The 15,750-nt window shown below is 39.3% G+C and overlaps 2 protein-coding genes across 2 annotated transcripts; both read left to right on the top strand.

Annotated features, from left to right (window-relative positions):
* Window positions 1-642: 642 nt before the first annotated feature.
* On the top strand, window positions 643-1,700 carry LOC119893394 (transmembrane protein 53-like; the record flags this gene model as incomplete). Its single annotated transcript, XM_038705521.1, is given in 2 exon segments — window positions 643-889; window positions 1,092-1,700. Coding segments are annotated over 2 exon segments (609 nt in total), but the record flags the coding sequence as incomplete, so codon positions are not given.
* Window positions 1,701-3,830: 2,130 nt separating this feature from the next.
* On the top strand, window positions 3,831-15,540 carry LOC119893399 (RNA-binding protein 28-like). Its single transcript, XM_038705526.1, is given in 23 exon segments — window positions 3,831-4,189; window positions 4,371-4,517; window positions 4,614-4,723; window positions 4,843-4,918; window positions 5,040-5,132; window positions 5,243-5,314; window positions 5,470-5,572; window positions 5,658-5,908; window positions 6,025-6,094; window positions 6,220-6,329; window positions 6,421-6,494; window positions 6,655-6,790; window positions 9,516-9,580; window positions 9,726-9,783; window positions 9,786-9,883; window positions 11,161-11,310; window positions 11,522-11,596; window positions 11,709-11,822; window positions 11,825-11,831; window positions 12,169-12,250; window positions 12,252-12,305; window positions 12,472-12,583; window positions 15,047-15,540. Coding segments are annotated over 23 exon segments (2,316 nt in total). The 5' UTR covers window positions 3,831-4,071; the 3' UTR covers window positions 15,188-15,540.
* Window positions 15,541-15,750: the final 210 nt, after the last annotated feature.

Here is a 15,750-nt window from a genome sequence, read left to right as displayed (position 1 = left end):
GCTGACATTATCAGGTAAAAGGTAAAGTTTATCCTATATACTTTACTCATAGTAGTGTGAGTTGACCTTGTTTTTGCGTCCATAACACAAAATAACATTTTATCTTAAGAGATAAGACAGAGCTCTTTCCTCTCGTAAAAAACAAAATGAAGTAGTCACCAGCGAGGGTCATAAAAGGCAAACACTGTCTACCTTTCTCTCACAATAGTAGTCTAGATATAGTCTAATAGTCTGGATAGGCTATAGTCTTAACATGTTTTAACAGGTTTGTTTGTTTGAATTTAATCTACATCAACATTTAATCTATTAAAAGCTGTAGAGAAAGATTTTTAAAATAAAAGTTTAAATATACTCACTGGATTAGACTTGGCGGTTAAAGTCATAGGTCTTTAAGTGAACTATGTCGTCTGATCTGTCAGATCGGGTTGATCCATATTTTCATCCAAAGTGTCCCCTACAGCTGAATAAATATTTTAAAAAAAATTCAATGTCACATTCACTAGGATCCCATTAGTGATTGCTTTTTTACACACAAACACACATTGAACTAACTCTGATCAGCTTCCTGGAACTTTAATTTGATTTACACACTATCTAGGGTCATGGTGATCATGTGTCATCATTTTGTTTGTTTTACACAAGGTGGCAGAGTTCCTGTGGCCTCGCTGGGGTCTGGCTCATGGAAAGAGGTTGCTGGAGTTGCTCCACAGTAAACGCTTTGTGTCCCGCCCACTCCTTGTCCATGCCTTCTCTATTGGGGGCTACACATTTGCCCAGCTGCTGGTACATGTGTCCCAGGATACACAGAAATATCAGGCGCTCACGCAGAGGATTAAAGGCCAAGTCTATGATAGCTTGGTGGTGGGCTCTCTGGAGACGATGTCCGTAGGTCAGTATTAACACGGTTTAACACATTGATTCATTTTATTTCATAAGTACCCATTATGCAATATTGCACCGGCCAAATCCAAAATATATACATTTCATGTACATTTGTACATGAAATGTATATATTTTGGATATTTATAAATAGGAGTGAAATCCTTTTTCAATTCAAATGAATAAAGTATGGTTTGTCTCCTCTCTGCCAGGTCTAGGTAAGACCATATTTCCCCGTTGGGAGATACTGGTAAAAGAGGTAAGCCTGTTATACTTTGGCATGTTCAGACGCCAAACGGTAGACTACTTTAACAGAGGCATTGATACGTTTAAGAACACGCCTGTCACCGCTCCTGCACTGTTCTTCTATTGCGAGAACGATTTGTTGAGCGACCCACGAGCTACGGAGGAATTGATTGATCAATGGCGGAAGCACGGGATTGACATCACGGCAAAGAAGTGGGAGGATTCAACACATGCAGGTCACCTCAAGAGGCACCAACAAGAGTATCTGACCACCCTACACGCGTTCCTCAACTCACTCAGCATCGCCCCGCTGAAGGCCAAGCTGTAATGTGCTGTCATTGCCATATTAGCGTGACTTAGGCTTATTGCTGTGTTTAATCTAAAAGATTTGTTTATATTATACATAATATACATTAATTTAACTTGTACACTAATTATAGTATTTGATGTAGGTGGACTGACAGTAAGTGCCATGAGAATACAGGTGCTGGTCATATAATTAGGATATCATCAAAAAGTTGATTTATTTCAGTAATTCCATTCAAAAAGTGAAACTTGGATATTATATTCATTCATTACACACAGACTGATATATTTCAAATGTTTATTTCATTTAATTGTGATGATTAAAACTGACAAATGAAAATCCCAAATTCAGTATCTCTGAAAATTAGAATATTACTTAAGACCAATACAAAAAAAAGGATTTTTCGAAATGTTGGCCAACTGAAATGTATGAACATGAAAGTATGAGCATGTACAGCACTCAATACTTAGTTGGGGCTCCTTTTGCCTGAATTACTACAGCAATGCCGCGTGGCATGGAGTCGATCAGTCTGTGGCACGGCTCAGGTGTTATGAGAGCCCAGGTTGCTCTGATAGTGGCCTTCAGCTCTTCTGCATTGTTGGGTCTGGCGTATTGCATCTTCCTCTTCACAATACCCCATAGATTTTCTATAGGGTTAAGGTCAGGCGAGTTTGCTGGCCAATTAAGAACAGGGATACCATGGTCCTTAAACAAGGTACTGGTAGCTTTGGCACCAGGTGTCTTCAATATTGAACCTTTTCACAATATTCTAATTTTCTGAGATACTGATTTTGGGGTTTTCATTAGTTGTCAGTTATAATCATTAAAATTAAAAGGAATGAACACTTGAAATATATCAGTCTGTGTGCAATGAATGTATACATTATACAAGTTTCACTTTTTGAATGGAATTACTGAGATAAATCAACTTTTTGATGATATTATATTATATTAATTATATGACCAGCACCTGTATATTCAATAAGACAAACACACATCTGTTTGAGTTGAAAGTAACTGTAAGTATGAGTCCATTAATGAAGAAACAATTAAAAGTAGAGTTTCTAGCCAAACAAACATCTTTAAGTTATCTTGAGTATACATATGCTCCAACCTGAAGAAAAAAAAACTCTCCAAAGTGCTCTACTCCAAATCTGCATTGCTTAAATGTACCATTGCAAAGATGTAGTTTATGCTGAGATCCAGGAATATGTAAATCAGCTACATGATGTGAATTGTCATGTTTTTGTTAATTGCAATTTTATTTTGCCTCATGTTTAATTTCTGTTTAATAGAGTTCACACAGAAGACAATATTCATGAAGTATTTTACATTTGCTGTTACTGTAGGTGTGTCTTTCCTGGAAAAAATACTGTAGCACTTCTTCTTTACCCTTCGTTTCTCTGTTTATGAATTGTTTAGGCACAGTGGCCTCACAACTTGGAAGGAAGACGTATATATTGCCAGAAAGAATAGTTACAGTGTCTTCTCTATACTTCTATATACAAAACTCATCATTTATATTGTGAAGCAGAAAATGCAAGTTTGTTCTACTTTTTCTAAGCCAAAACACAATTTAATAACCGCACAACTTTTCATATGTACAGAAAACTCCAGGGACCATTGATTCTTTTGATGGTCTACCAGTGCTACGAAGGATATTTCTTCTTCGACAAGACATTCCACCATATTGGTGTTTGTTGGCGGTGCTGAGTAAAATGTACAATATCACCGTAATACATCCAGGAGTTCATATGGCTTCTAGAGAGACAGATGAGCCTTAGTGCTGAATCAAACAACCAAACTACCATGAAATAAGTTAGACTTGAAAACTCTTAATGTGTGTTTATAGTTAACTTGGAAATACCAGTTGTAACATTTTACGAATAATTGCAATGACTGTTGATGGTGGTTGTTAAACTTGAAATGGTGCCTCTGACACTATTGTGATCCTTTTGGTGCTCAAAACATGTCATGGATTTCTGATTTGTGCAATCACAACAGTTTACATTTCTTTTGCCTTGGAAATAAATGTGAAGGTATACTGTCTGAGGTGTGAACTTTAATTGGTTTACATTCAAAAATACATTTAAAAATGTAGAGTTATTATCTGCAGTTCTGCACAGCATCTAGACTTGCAGTAAAGTATTCTTTATTACAGCATATAACTATCATTGGACAGTGTATCAGTTGACGTCCCATCTTTAGTCTCTATTCTATTAGTTTATTCTATTATATATTATTTAGTCTATTTTAGCGCTGTGTCTGTCTACACAATTAAGTAAATATATGCATAAATAAATAATTAATTGGCGTTATTGCAATGTAAACCTCCGGGACGGCAGGCGGCGGCAAGGACCGGTTTTCTGCAAGTACAGTAAAGTAAAGTGTAGGCTTGAGACCGTTTCCGGTTACTTTCAAAGATGGCGGCGCCCTTATGTAAACATGCGACTTAATCTGGAAGCAAGTGGCGTTCACGTTAAACAGTTAAAAAGCACGTTTTCATTCGCGTGATATCGAGCAGTTTGACATTAACCTCCAATGCTGGTTTGTTAACAATTTCGACATCAGCTTGTGAGCTATTACCGAGCCAGGAAGGTAACATTAGCGAGCTAACGTTAGCTCGGCAGCAGACAGCCATGCCAGCGCAGACCATCTTCGTTGGTTCTCTACCAGCTTCAGCTTCAAATGAACGTTTAGAGGAGATATTCTCTGAAATTGGACCGGTGAAACAATGCTTCGTGGTCAGAGAAAAGGGTAAGGTTGTCACTGGCATTCATTCGGGGTCTTCTCTTCTACTAAATACGTTGACGAGATAATATACTAACGTTCTAACGTAACGTTAACTACTGCAAAGCTAACGTTACTCATTAAAACGTCGTGCTGCGAGTAAAACATAAAGCTACAAACATTTAACCTATTCTCATTCATAATCCAGGCGCAGAAAAATGTCGGGGATTTGGATATGTCACATATTCAATGGAGGAAGATGCACAACGAGCCTTGACAGAAATAAAAGAATACGACGGACAGAGGCTTTCTCTGTCAGTGGCGAGGAAGAAAATGAAAGACAAAAGGAAAACAGGTGTGTAACAGGTGTAAAGGTACGCCGAGAAACAAGCAACTGGGATAGCTCTCACGCTGGGTCTACTTGATAACATTGCTCCTGTCTTTCATTTAGCACCCAAAGAGCCTGCTGCTGCTGCACCGAAGGAAACTGAGCAGAAATCCAAAGGCTTCAGGAAAAACACGTTGAAAGCTAGACTAATCATAAGGAACCTTAGTTTTAAGGTACAATCTGCAGCACCGACAAGGACAGTTTGGTCCTATATCTGAATTTCAGTAATACACATGCTGATAAAGTGGTCCGCCTGTTGCTTGACCTGAACATGCTGTGTCTTGTGTTACAGTGCTCAGAAGATGATCTGAAGCAAGTTTGTGGAAAGTTTGGAAAAGTTCTCGAGACCAAAATCCCCCTCAAACCTGGTAAAAAATGGTTTAAATTCTTACTGCATGATTCCAAATAAGCACAGCACATTGAATTGTCACGTGCACCTTGAATCGATTGATTGGTCATTTTATTATTATTTTTTCGTTCTCTGTGTAGATGGGAAGATGCGAGGATTTGCGTTTGTTCTTTTTAAAAATGTGTCCGAGGCAGCAAGAGCGCTCAATGCCTTGAACCTGAAGGAGATAAAAGGTTAGTTAGTGAGACACTGTTTATTGTTGACACCTCACTTAAGGAAAATCACTTTTAGTCTTTGTTTGTATCATGTGGCTGCAGTTTAAATGTTTTTGTGTTATTCACAGGTCGGCAGGTAGCAGTAGACTGGGCTGTGCCTAAGGACAAATATATTGCCACACAGCCATCCTCAAGTGCAGGTAATTGTCTTTTTGTGTTTTTATCTTCAAGGGTAAAACAACTACTTCTCCTTTTATCATCCACTGCAAATTAAAAATGACAAGAAATCAGCTGTCTCATTGGAAACATCAAAATAAAGCCAATAATCATGAATGCTATTTTATTTACCTAACAGGAAATAAGAATACAGAGGAGGCAACTGCAAAACAGTCTGACGCAGAGAGTGACACTGAAGACGAGGAAGAAGGAAAGGCACAAGCAGCACCTGAGAAGAAAAAGTATTAAACTCAAATATGTACACATCTTGTTAAAATGCTGCGAAGTGTTAATAACTGGTTAAGTTTGTGCCCGATCTTTTCACAGAGTCATTTCGAAACCAGCTGTGCAGCAAGTGGAGGAATCCCAATCAGATGATGAAGACGTTAGCGAGGAACAAGACAGTGAGGAGGAGGAGGAGGAGGAGGAAGAAGAAGAAGAAGAAGAAGATGAAAAAGATGAGTCTCAGGAGGGAGGAGATGATGATGATAAAAGTAGCCTTGATTCAAATGATGATGAAGATGAGAGCGAGGATGAAGATGAGGATGAAGATGAGGATGACGACGAAGATCAATCAGGTATTCATTCTCTGCCTGTGTTTTTTTGTATATTTGTATGTGATTTAAACATTGTCTTTAATAATAATAATAATGTTTTGACTCTGCTTGTCTGCCACTTTTCTTTTTATCTCTAGCTCGAAAGAAGAAAACCTCAAAGAAACTTCTCCCTTCAGATGTGAAAGAGGGCAGAACAATTTTCATCAGGTTTGCAATTCTTCTCTTTTAATTCATCTTAAACCTGCTTGAATTGATCTTACTGTGCCCCAGAATATAATACTCATTTATTAACTTATGACCATCTTTGTTCGTCTCACTCCTTGATGATTTAGAAACCTGTCCTTTGACACAGAGGAAGAGGGTCTTGAGGAAATTCTCCTGAAGTATGGCGAGCTTAACTACATAAAGATTGTTCTCCACCCCGACACAGAACATTCAAAAGGTCTGTCAGCAGTGCTGGTGTGAAACACTCTTCTCTCTGTTGTTTGAGAAGGCCGGTTGATTAACTTATTTCAGGTTTGTTATTTTGCCAGGTTGTGCATTTGCTCAGTTTAAGACCAAAGAGGCTGCAGACAGATGCATAGCTGCATCGCAGGATGAGGCAGAGGTAATACGCAGTTTCATATGCATAAATTCTGAATAATTAACTTAAAAATATTCCCTGTATCTGCCTTTGAATGGCAGGTTAACATATGTTAATATGTCCTGTTTTGTGCAATGACTTGATGTTGCTGCTTTGTTTGTTAACTTTGGGTTATTTTATGCAGAATGGTGGCATCCGTGTAGATGGCAGAAAGCTTTACATTGTGGCAGCAGTGAGCAGGGAGGATGCCGCCAAGCTGAAAGTGAACAAGATTAAAGTAGAAACGGGCACCAGGAACCTTTACCTGGCCAGAGAGGGATGTGAGTAAACCCATTTCATGCCCTTCTTTTCACCTTCTTTACCACGTCTCTGCTCTACTTTCACTCCTTTCACTTGACACAGTTATTTTAGTCACTGTCAATATTAAAGATGTCACTTCATGCAAACATTAAACATCCAGTGTTTACCCTAGTTCATATTATTTTCACTATATATCTCTGAACAAATATGGAATGGAAAAGCTAGAGCAGATAATAAACAACCCAAAGATCTGTCTACTGGGGAGGAACTACAACCTTTAGATTTGGGGAAAGTAATTTGGTTGGTTATGATGCTTTCCACAGTGATGTTACATTTATGGCACAGCATGTTTTGGGCATCACCCCCGAAAACCCTGTTGATATTACCTCAGAATCATTGAAGATACGAGTGTTCATGTTCGCCTTTTGTGTCTTCAGCTTTTGACATTAATCTGTAGACATTGATATAAAAAAAATGGCAACATATGAAACCTTCTCCCTTCTGATGTGCATTTTATTTGCACATTAAAATTCAAAAAGAAACGTTTCCTCATTAGCTTAACAGGACTAGTTTTCATCACTAATTTGCTTTGCTAACCTCAGCTCCTCCAGTTACCACCGTCCTTTCTTTTCCTAACAACCACTTTTTCAGACTCCTGAAAACTGGGAAAATAATTTAGGATGAACCTGTACAGGACAGAGCTGTAGGGTACACCAGTTTAGTCTAAGTTTGTACCTGATGTTCTCAACATTAGACAAGTAGCCTAGGTAGTAATAAAATACAGCTACAGTGACTTTCTATAAATACAGCTAATGTTAAGTTGCATAACAGCCTGCTGTAGAAGCTTTCCTGCACAGCTGTGCAGTCTGAAGGGGAGGGTAGATGTTAGCTAGCGCAAACGGGCTTCTATTTTCCCGCAGGTGGGGAAACAACAGAAAAAAATTTCTTGGTCTTGAGAAGATAACACACTGTAACTGACACAGTACATTTACTGCCAGAATATTTTCCTCCGCTCGCGTTCATCAACACTTTCTGCCGCTCAGGCAATCAAACACTCGCTATGCAGCTCCCGAATCGGAGTTACGTTGCTCTTAAAACGGCACCTGTCACGTAGCCTAGATGTCCTTTGAAGAATGAGGAGTGGAAGCGGTCACGCATGTGTTACCGTGCTCGCACACTGTGTGAGTGAAAATATGTAGCGCATTGATATAATAATGATTGTGGGAAATTTTTGTAGCAGCGGTCACAAAACAGCAGCCGCTCCTTAATGCATATAGGGTAGTGTGCCACTCAATGTAATGGCCAATTTTTTTTTTTTTCAACATTTTCCAGGTCCCACCCCCTATTCTATTCCTTTTATGATGCATAGTAACTGTGAGAAGTTTAATTCAGATATATTAATATTTACTGGTAGCTCAATGGGCTCAATGTTTTTATATTTACTTTCATTGCGATAAAATGTTATTATGTTACAAACAAGTCATACACACGTTCACACCTAAGGGCAAAGAGTGACCACACTGTCTTTGGACAGTGGGAGGAAGCAGGAGAACATGAAGAGAACCCACACAGACACGAGGAGAACATGCAAACTCCACAAAGAAAGGCCTGGGCCTCGATCCACAGAACCTCTTGCTGTGAGGTGACAGTGCTAACCACTGCACCACCATGTCGCATCTGTGTGTCATGTTAATCTTAATTATCCTCATTTTTAGCACCACCTACCACTTATTTTCTGGTACAGTAAAGAAGGACATTTCAAGAGAGGCCACTTAACAAGAGCGTCTTCTGCAGCAAGCGCCGTGGGTTTTGCCCCCAATTCCGAATGAACTGTCACATATGGTAAATGGGCTGTATTTGTATATCACATTTCTAGTCTTTTCGACCACTCATAGTGCTTTACACTGCATCACCCACCTATGAGCAGAGACCCAACTGCTCATCAGAAACCGAAATAAACTCATTCACACACTGACGGCACAGCCACCAGGAGCAATTTCGGGTTCCTAACCTTCCTTTAAGGGGACGACCGTTCTACCCTGAGTCAAAGCCCCATTTATGCCACTTCAACACTTCCATAATTAAGGTCTATCTGAAAGTCTATCTGGTTTACATGTGCATGTGTTTCGTCTACTTCATAGAAATCTGCAGCTACTCTGTGAGCTGGAGAGCTAGCCTACAACAAAACAAATGTACTGTTTTTTAAGCTGCAGTACAGTCATTCTCTGGACACTTATGAATACTTAAGGGTATATTATTAACTTATGAAGTAACTGTTAGCAGCTATGTGTCTTCTTTTTGAGGAGTTTTACATTATTCTAACTTGTGATATTAAAGTTAATATTACATGATAAAATTGGAAAATGTTGAATATTGTAAAACTTTGTCAGTGTTGAGCTACCAGTAAAAATTATTAGAAACATTCAAATTTTGTCAACTTAGCTTTTGTCACATTATTAACACATTTGGAGGGTGGGAAGATGAAAATTTGAAAATTTATTTTTGACTGGCACCCTAATATAGGGGAAACACTGACATTAAATCTATAAACCATGAAATATCAATGTGAAACTTCTGTTGTGACACTAAATATTTGAAGACACAATAATATAATAATAAACAAGATACCATCTTTAATAAATCACCATGCTGCATTACTTAGGAAAGCCACGTGTGTCTTGTGAGGTCCCTATTTAAGCTTTGGAATTGCTTCTAAATCTGTTCTTATTCTGCATGTTGTTCCAGTGATCCGTGCTGGGACCAAGGCTGCAGAGGGTGTGCCTGAAGCAGACATGATCAAAAGAACTAGAGTGAGTTTGTTTTTCATTCACCATTTTAGACATTTCTTCTTAGAGAATGATCTTTACTGGATAATAGTTTATCTTATCTTAACTTATCATCTCTCAAATTGCTCTTATGTTGACATGTCTTTTTGGTGTTGTCTCTTTCCCTCAGTTTGAAGAAATAAAGAGGGCCAAGCTTCGCGACATAAAAGTGTTTGTGTCAAAGACTCGTCTTGTGTCCATAACCTGCCCAAGTCAGTGGACAATAAAAAGCTCAAAGCGCTCTGCCTCCAAGCAGTAAAAGGAAGCAAGGGAGTCCGCATCACAGAGGTGAGAAATATTATGGCATGCTGGTAGACATTTCATTAAATAAAGCAGTATCGTTATAACACTTATCATTCATTTGCAGCTTTGTAAAACATTCTTGGAAATAGTTTTGAGTGAGTGGTATGTCAGGATTTTATAGAATTTAAAAAAAGCCCTTGTCTAGGGCTGCACGACATACACATTGCACATTGTTTACAATGTTGGAATGCTGATCCATTTTAAAAAGCTAAATCTTTAGGGTTTCCGAGATTGATAAAAGAGCTAAATCTTTGTCAGATGATAATCAGTGGGTTCCGAGATTGCATTTCTGCAATGTGTTCCGCCTCTTTTGCCCTCCACACGGACTGTTTACCCGCATGCAACTAAAGCCAGCTCAAACGTGATTGGTCAATACTTCTTGGACTACAAACAGAAAACAAGACCTCTTCCGATACCAAAATCTTGTCCCTTGCCTAGAGATTCTACATTCATGCAGATATCTGTTAATGGAGATTATAGTCACATTGCTTTTGTCAAGTAAGGCACGTTAACTCAAACACGTCATGCTACTACTTTTTTGCTGCTTGATACAAAAACTTTAAAGGTTTTCCATGATTAATCTACAAAAAGTCTCTCTGAAAATACATAATTAAGTCCGATTTAAATGTTCTTAGATACACAGAGTTTGATCCAAATATGTTATGGTGAATTTACCAAACAACCAAAGCAGGCCCCACTAGTCACCTACCACAACCTGAAAATGGGCACTGTCTGTTTTGGTTGTTTGATAAACCGATCAAGTCCACCACTTCACCAGAGCACATAGCGGACTGATCGCTGTGCATGCAGAGTCTGCGTATCACCTGCCTGTAAACATGCACGTGATGGGCAATGGGTTTATTAAGAAACATATGTTGTTTTCCCCAAGTACCTCTCCACCTGTTCTCTCTTCACTTGTCCATGCTGGTGCCAGAGTCACATACAAGCTGATTTCTGTAAGAGTAGCAGAGGGCTAAACCAAGTGTGCTAGAAGTAGAGGGTGGTTGTTTTGTTAGAAGGTTTTTACAGTACCCACATAATGAAAATTCTGATTGTTAATTGTGTATATATATACCTGTATAACACACTGCATGTATCTGGTGAAATTTCCAGTATTTCTTCATATTGTAATAAACATTGCAGAAAAAACATATCATATATTGTGCAGCCCTAATTGCATCTGTGTGCCCAGTAGGGGGTGTCGTTGTCATTCTCATTCATGCTGTTTTTTTTATGTGTGCACCTCCTGCTTCTCCTTTTAGTGTCGGGTTATGTATGACAAGAAGCCAGAGAGGGGTCAGGTGATGGGACAGTCGTTAGGTTATGGCTTTGTCCAGTTCCAGGACCACGAACATGCTCTTAGCACACTTCGTTACCTTAACAACAACCCTGACATCTTTGGCTCACACAAGGTACGTTTCTGTGATGGACTACAGAAGTGCATTTAAAAGCAGCTGTTTTTGCTTTGTTGCCACTGTATTTATTTACCTTTTGGAAGTTTTTTACTTAAAATGTTGGTGTTTATTTGGTTTAGCACACTGGATTATATAACAAGCATTTACATATGTCTTTTCCTGGTCCATAGTGAAGCTTTTTAACTGTGCATTTTATGTCACCCTGCAGAGACCCATTGTTGAGTTCTCCCTGGAGGATTCAAGGAAACTCAAAATAAAAGAATTGCGACAACAAAAAAACAAGGTGCGTTGGTATTAGTTTGTGTGATAGCTACGCCATGGAATCCCGGTTCAAATTGAAAATGCTTTTGTTCGCTTAGTAAACCTGAAGTAACCTTGTGTGGATATTTTTGCAGGAGTTTTTCAGAAAACAGCCTTTTAAAGGAGGAGCCAAACCTCAGTCCCAGACAGCTGGAGATGGACCTAGGAAAGGTGGAAATCAAGCACAGTCCTCATCAGAGCAGACACCAAGGAGAGAGGTATGAAAATATCTTTGTGTCTTTTGCCAGTTCAGAGAACGAATTAGGCAGCTGTACATGATGGCTTAATAAGTTGTTGTTCGTCTCTTCTGGATAGCTTTTAATAGGTGATGAAAACAGCTGCTCTTATACACACATGCTGTTCACCCACCATGTTTATACTGTACTGATTCCATTAACCATGTAAAAAGTGATGAACAACATGACATACTGTTCCAAAACAAACACAGTACAGCACTAGTGCTGTTTTAAACTGAAATAAACTTTTTTTTGCTGTTATGTACAGTCTTTTTTACTTGTTTGATTTTCTCTCTGACTGCTTTTCTGTCTTTATCAGCTGCTCCTTATTGCCAGAAGCAAAGCAGACGCTATTTCGGCTTCCAGACCAACCCTGAGGTCGAGCATATAGATTTGGAAACGGAAAGAACGCAGGAAGGTTCTTGCTTTGCCCTCCCATCGGGGACCTAAGATCAGGTACAGTTTTCATTACCTTTACTAGTCTCCTGTCTACAGTTCACTGTGTATATTTCGTAAACATGTCAAACACATTTCCCTGGAAAAACCCATATGACAAACTGATTATGACTAAACCGTGAGCATGAGGCTTAAGTAATAGATTGTGTACTCTTGTCTTTTGCAGAATGCGTGACAAAGGAAAGCAACAGGCCCCACCACCAAATAAAGCAAAGCCCGGATCAAAAAGGAAGGAGCGTCAAAGACGAGATGGAAAAGCCCACCAGCCCAGAAACCAGGTTCATACGTATTCTGTTGTATATGCTTGTTTGTAATCATATTCACAAAACACCTTACAGTAAAGGGTAGCTGGCAAGGCACTGATTTATTAGAAACTACTACAAACAGTGGCTTTGTCAGTCTTGATATTAAAACTCCTAAGGCACGGATGTTTGAGTAACCTCAAGAAACTTTAAAGCACCAAACAAAAAGATCCTACATCTGTGAGGTGAAAAGGTAGTTCTGAACTTGATAAGAAACGTTCCCAATATTAAAACTATCCTAAAACTGTTTGCTGTCGGCAGTCTCTCACCGTAGAACATTGAATACTTCATCAGAAATATACTGGATTAACCCACGGGCAGAAAAAATCAGATCCACTGAAGACAGCACTTAATCAGTATGAAATCTAATGCTTTGGTGCCACCAAGTGACATTGTAGTAATATATTTTAGAGCATTGCATCTTTTTCAGAGCCATGCATTTCAGCCGGGCATTAAAGAATTTGGAAGAGATAGAATTGGCTGATATAATGTTACCAGATTTTTTTTTTATCTCTTAAATGTCGTTATCAACCTTGAAGACCCCTTCAGTCAAGCTGTGCTTTACACTTGAGACAGTATAACACTATAAAGATGGCAATATTAGTTGGTCTTTTTGTTGACCACTGCAGTTACTTTGTAGCAAACTTTTTTGGGGGGGGGGTGAACCAACATTTGAACTGTACAGACTGCTAGCTAATGGCTAATAACTTTTTAAAGGCGGAAGCTGGGCAGGCTTACGAGCTAACACAGACAAGTTTAAAATATACAGTGAGGAAAATAAGTATTTGAACACCCTGCTATTTTGCAAGTTCTCCCACTTAGAAATCATGGAGGGGTCTGAAATTGTCATCGTAGGTGCATGTCCACTGTGAGAGACATAATCTAAAAAAAAAAATCCAGAAATCACAATGTATGATTTTTTTAACTATTTATTTGTATGATACAGCTGCAAATAAGTATTTGAACACCTGTCTATCAGCTAGAATTCTGACTCTCAAAGACCTGTTAGTCTGCCTTCAAAATGTCCACCTCCACTCCATTTATTATCCTAAATTAGATGCACCTGTTTGAGGTCGTTAGCTGCATAAAGACACCTGTCCACCCCATACAATCAGTAAGAATCCAACTACTAACATGGTCAGACCAAAGAGCTGTCCAAAGACACTAGAGACAAATTGTACACCTCCCAAGGCTGGAAAGGGCTACGGGGAAATTGCCAAGCAGCTTGGTGAAAAAAGGTCCACTGTTGGAGCAATCATTAGAAATGGAAGACGCTAAACATGACTGTCAATCTCCCTCGGACTGGGCTCCATGCAAGATCTCACCTCGTGGGGTCTCAATGATCCTAAAAAGGTGAGAAATCAGCCCAGAACTACACGGAGGAGCTGGTCAATGACCTGAAAAGAGCTGGGACCGCCGTTTCCAAGGTTACTGTTGGTAATACACTAAGATGTCATGGTTTGAAATCATGCATGGCACGGAAGGTTCCCCTGCTTAAACCAGCACATGTCAAGGCCCGTCTTCAGTTTGCCAATGACCATTTGGATGATCCAGAGGAGTCATGGGAGAAAGTCATGTTGTCAGATGAGATCAAAATAGAACTTTTTGGTTATAATTCCACTAACCGTGTTTGGAGGAAGAAGAATGATGAGTACCATCCCAAGAACACCATCCCTACTGTGAAGCATGGGGGTGGTAGCATCAGCTTTGGGGGTGTTTTTCTGCACATGGGACAGGGCGACTGCACTGTATTAAGGAGAGGATGACCGGGGCCATGTATTGCGAGATTTTGGGGAACAACCTCCTTCCCTCAGTTACAGCATTGAAGATGGGTCGAGGCTGGGTCTTCCAACATGACAATGACACGAAGCACACAGCCAGGATAACCAAGGAGTGGCTCTGTAAGAAGCATATCAAGGTTCTGGCGTGGCCTAGCCAGTCTCCAGACCTAAACCCAATAGAGAATCTTTGGAGGGAGCTCAAACTCCGTGTTTCTCAGCGACAGCCCAGAAACCTGACTGATCTAGAGAAGATCTGTGCGGAGGAGTGGGCCAAAATCCCTCCTGCAGTGTGTGCAAACCTGGTGAAAAACTACAGGAAACGTTTGAACTCTACTAATTGCAAACAAAGGCTACTGTACCAAATATTAACATTGATTTTCTCAGGTGTTCAAATACTTATTTGCAGCTGTATCATACAAATAAATAGTTAAAAAAAATCATACATTGTGATTTCTGGATTTTTTTTTTTTTTTAGATTAGGTCTCTCACAGTGGACATGCACCTACGATGACAATTTCAGACCCCTCCATGATTTCTAAGTGGGAGAACTTGCAAAATAGCAGGGTGTTCAAATACTTATTTTCCTCTGTATGTATTTTACCAGAGTATCAGGGTTGTCCTGTTACACCTCATGACTCTTGTTTTGTTGTTTTCACAGAAAGTTAAAATGCCAAAGAAGCATTTGAAGAGAAGGGATGGAGACCGCTTTGACAGCCTGGTGGAGCAGTACAAGAAGAAACTGATGAGTAACAGTGACAAGAACACCAGCATCAAACGAAACAAGTGGTTTGACAGTTAATGCTGTGTGTGCATGCAGGTGTGAGGTGTGTGTGAGGGGGAAAAAATTAGTCTTAAAGTGTTTAAGGCCATAACAGAGGTCCCCTATATTCCACATCTTGAGGCTTTTATAGTACAATGGTTCTCATAAATTTCCTTTTGTTTCAAATTGTACAGTATATGATGCCCATGTGTAAACTGTCACTTCATTCAGTCTGTTCCTGAATTTCTGTAATCCATGCTTTAAAAACTAAAACAAACAAATGTCAGTATAGTTTTGTTTGTGTACATGCCTTTTTAGAAAAAATATAACAAACCCTTGAATTTGTGTTATCTTTACACTTTGGCAATAAATCCATAATTGTTGTATTGGCAGATGTGTTCGTTCATCATGGCGGTTGCCTTTAGATTCACTTCTTTTAATGCTAGTTTTTAACAGGAGTTAATCATAAGCCGATAGCGTCGGATAAACACTTCCCACGCATGGAACCCGAATGTACAAGTGGTAGCAAGAGATGACACCCCCAGATGACATTATTTTAACCTGGTCTACGTGCCCTTTTCACTTAATTCTGATCATTACAC

This window comes from Micropterus salmoides, unplaced genomic scaffold (genome assembly GCF_014851395.1).
Source record: "Micropterus salmoides isolate LMB-PRFRI ecotype aquatic unplaced genomic scaffold, ASM1485139v1 Ms_hic_scaffold_8, whole genome shotgun sequence".
NCBI classification, from domain to species: Eukaryota; Metazoa; Chordata; class Actinopteri; order Centrarchiformes; family Centrarchidae; genus Micropterus; species Micropterus salmoides.
This window is presented reverse-complemented; position numbering and strand designations above follow the sequence as displayed.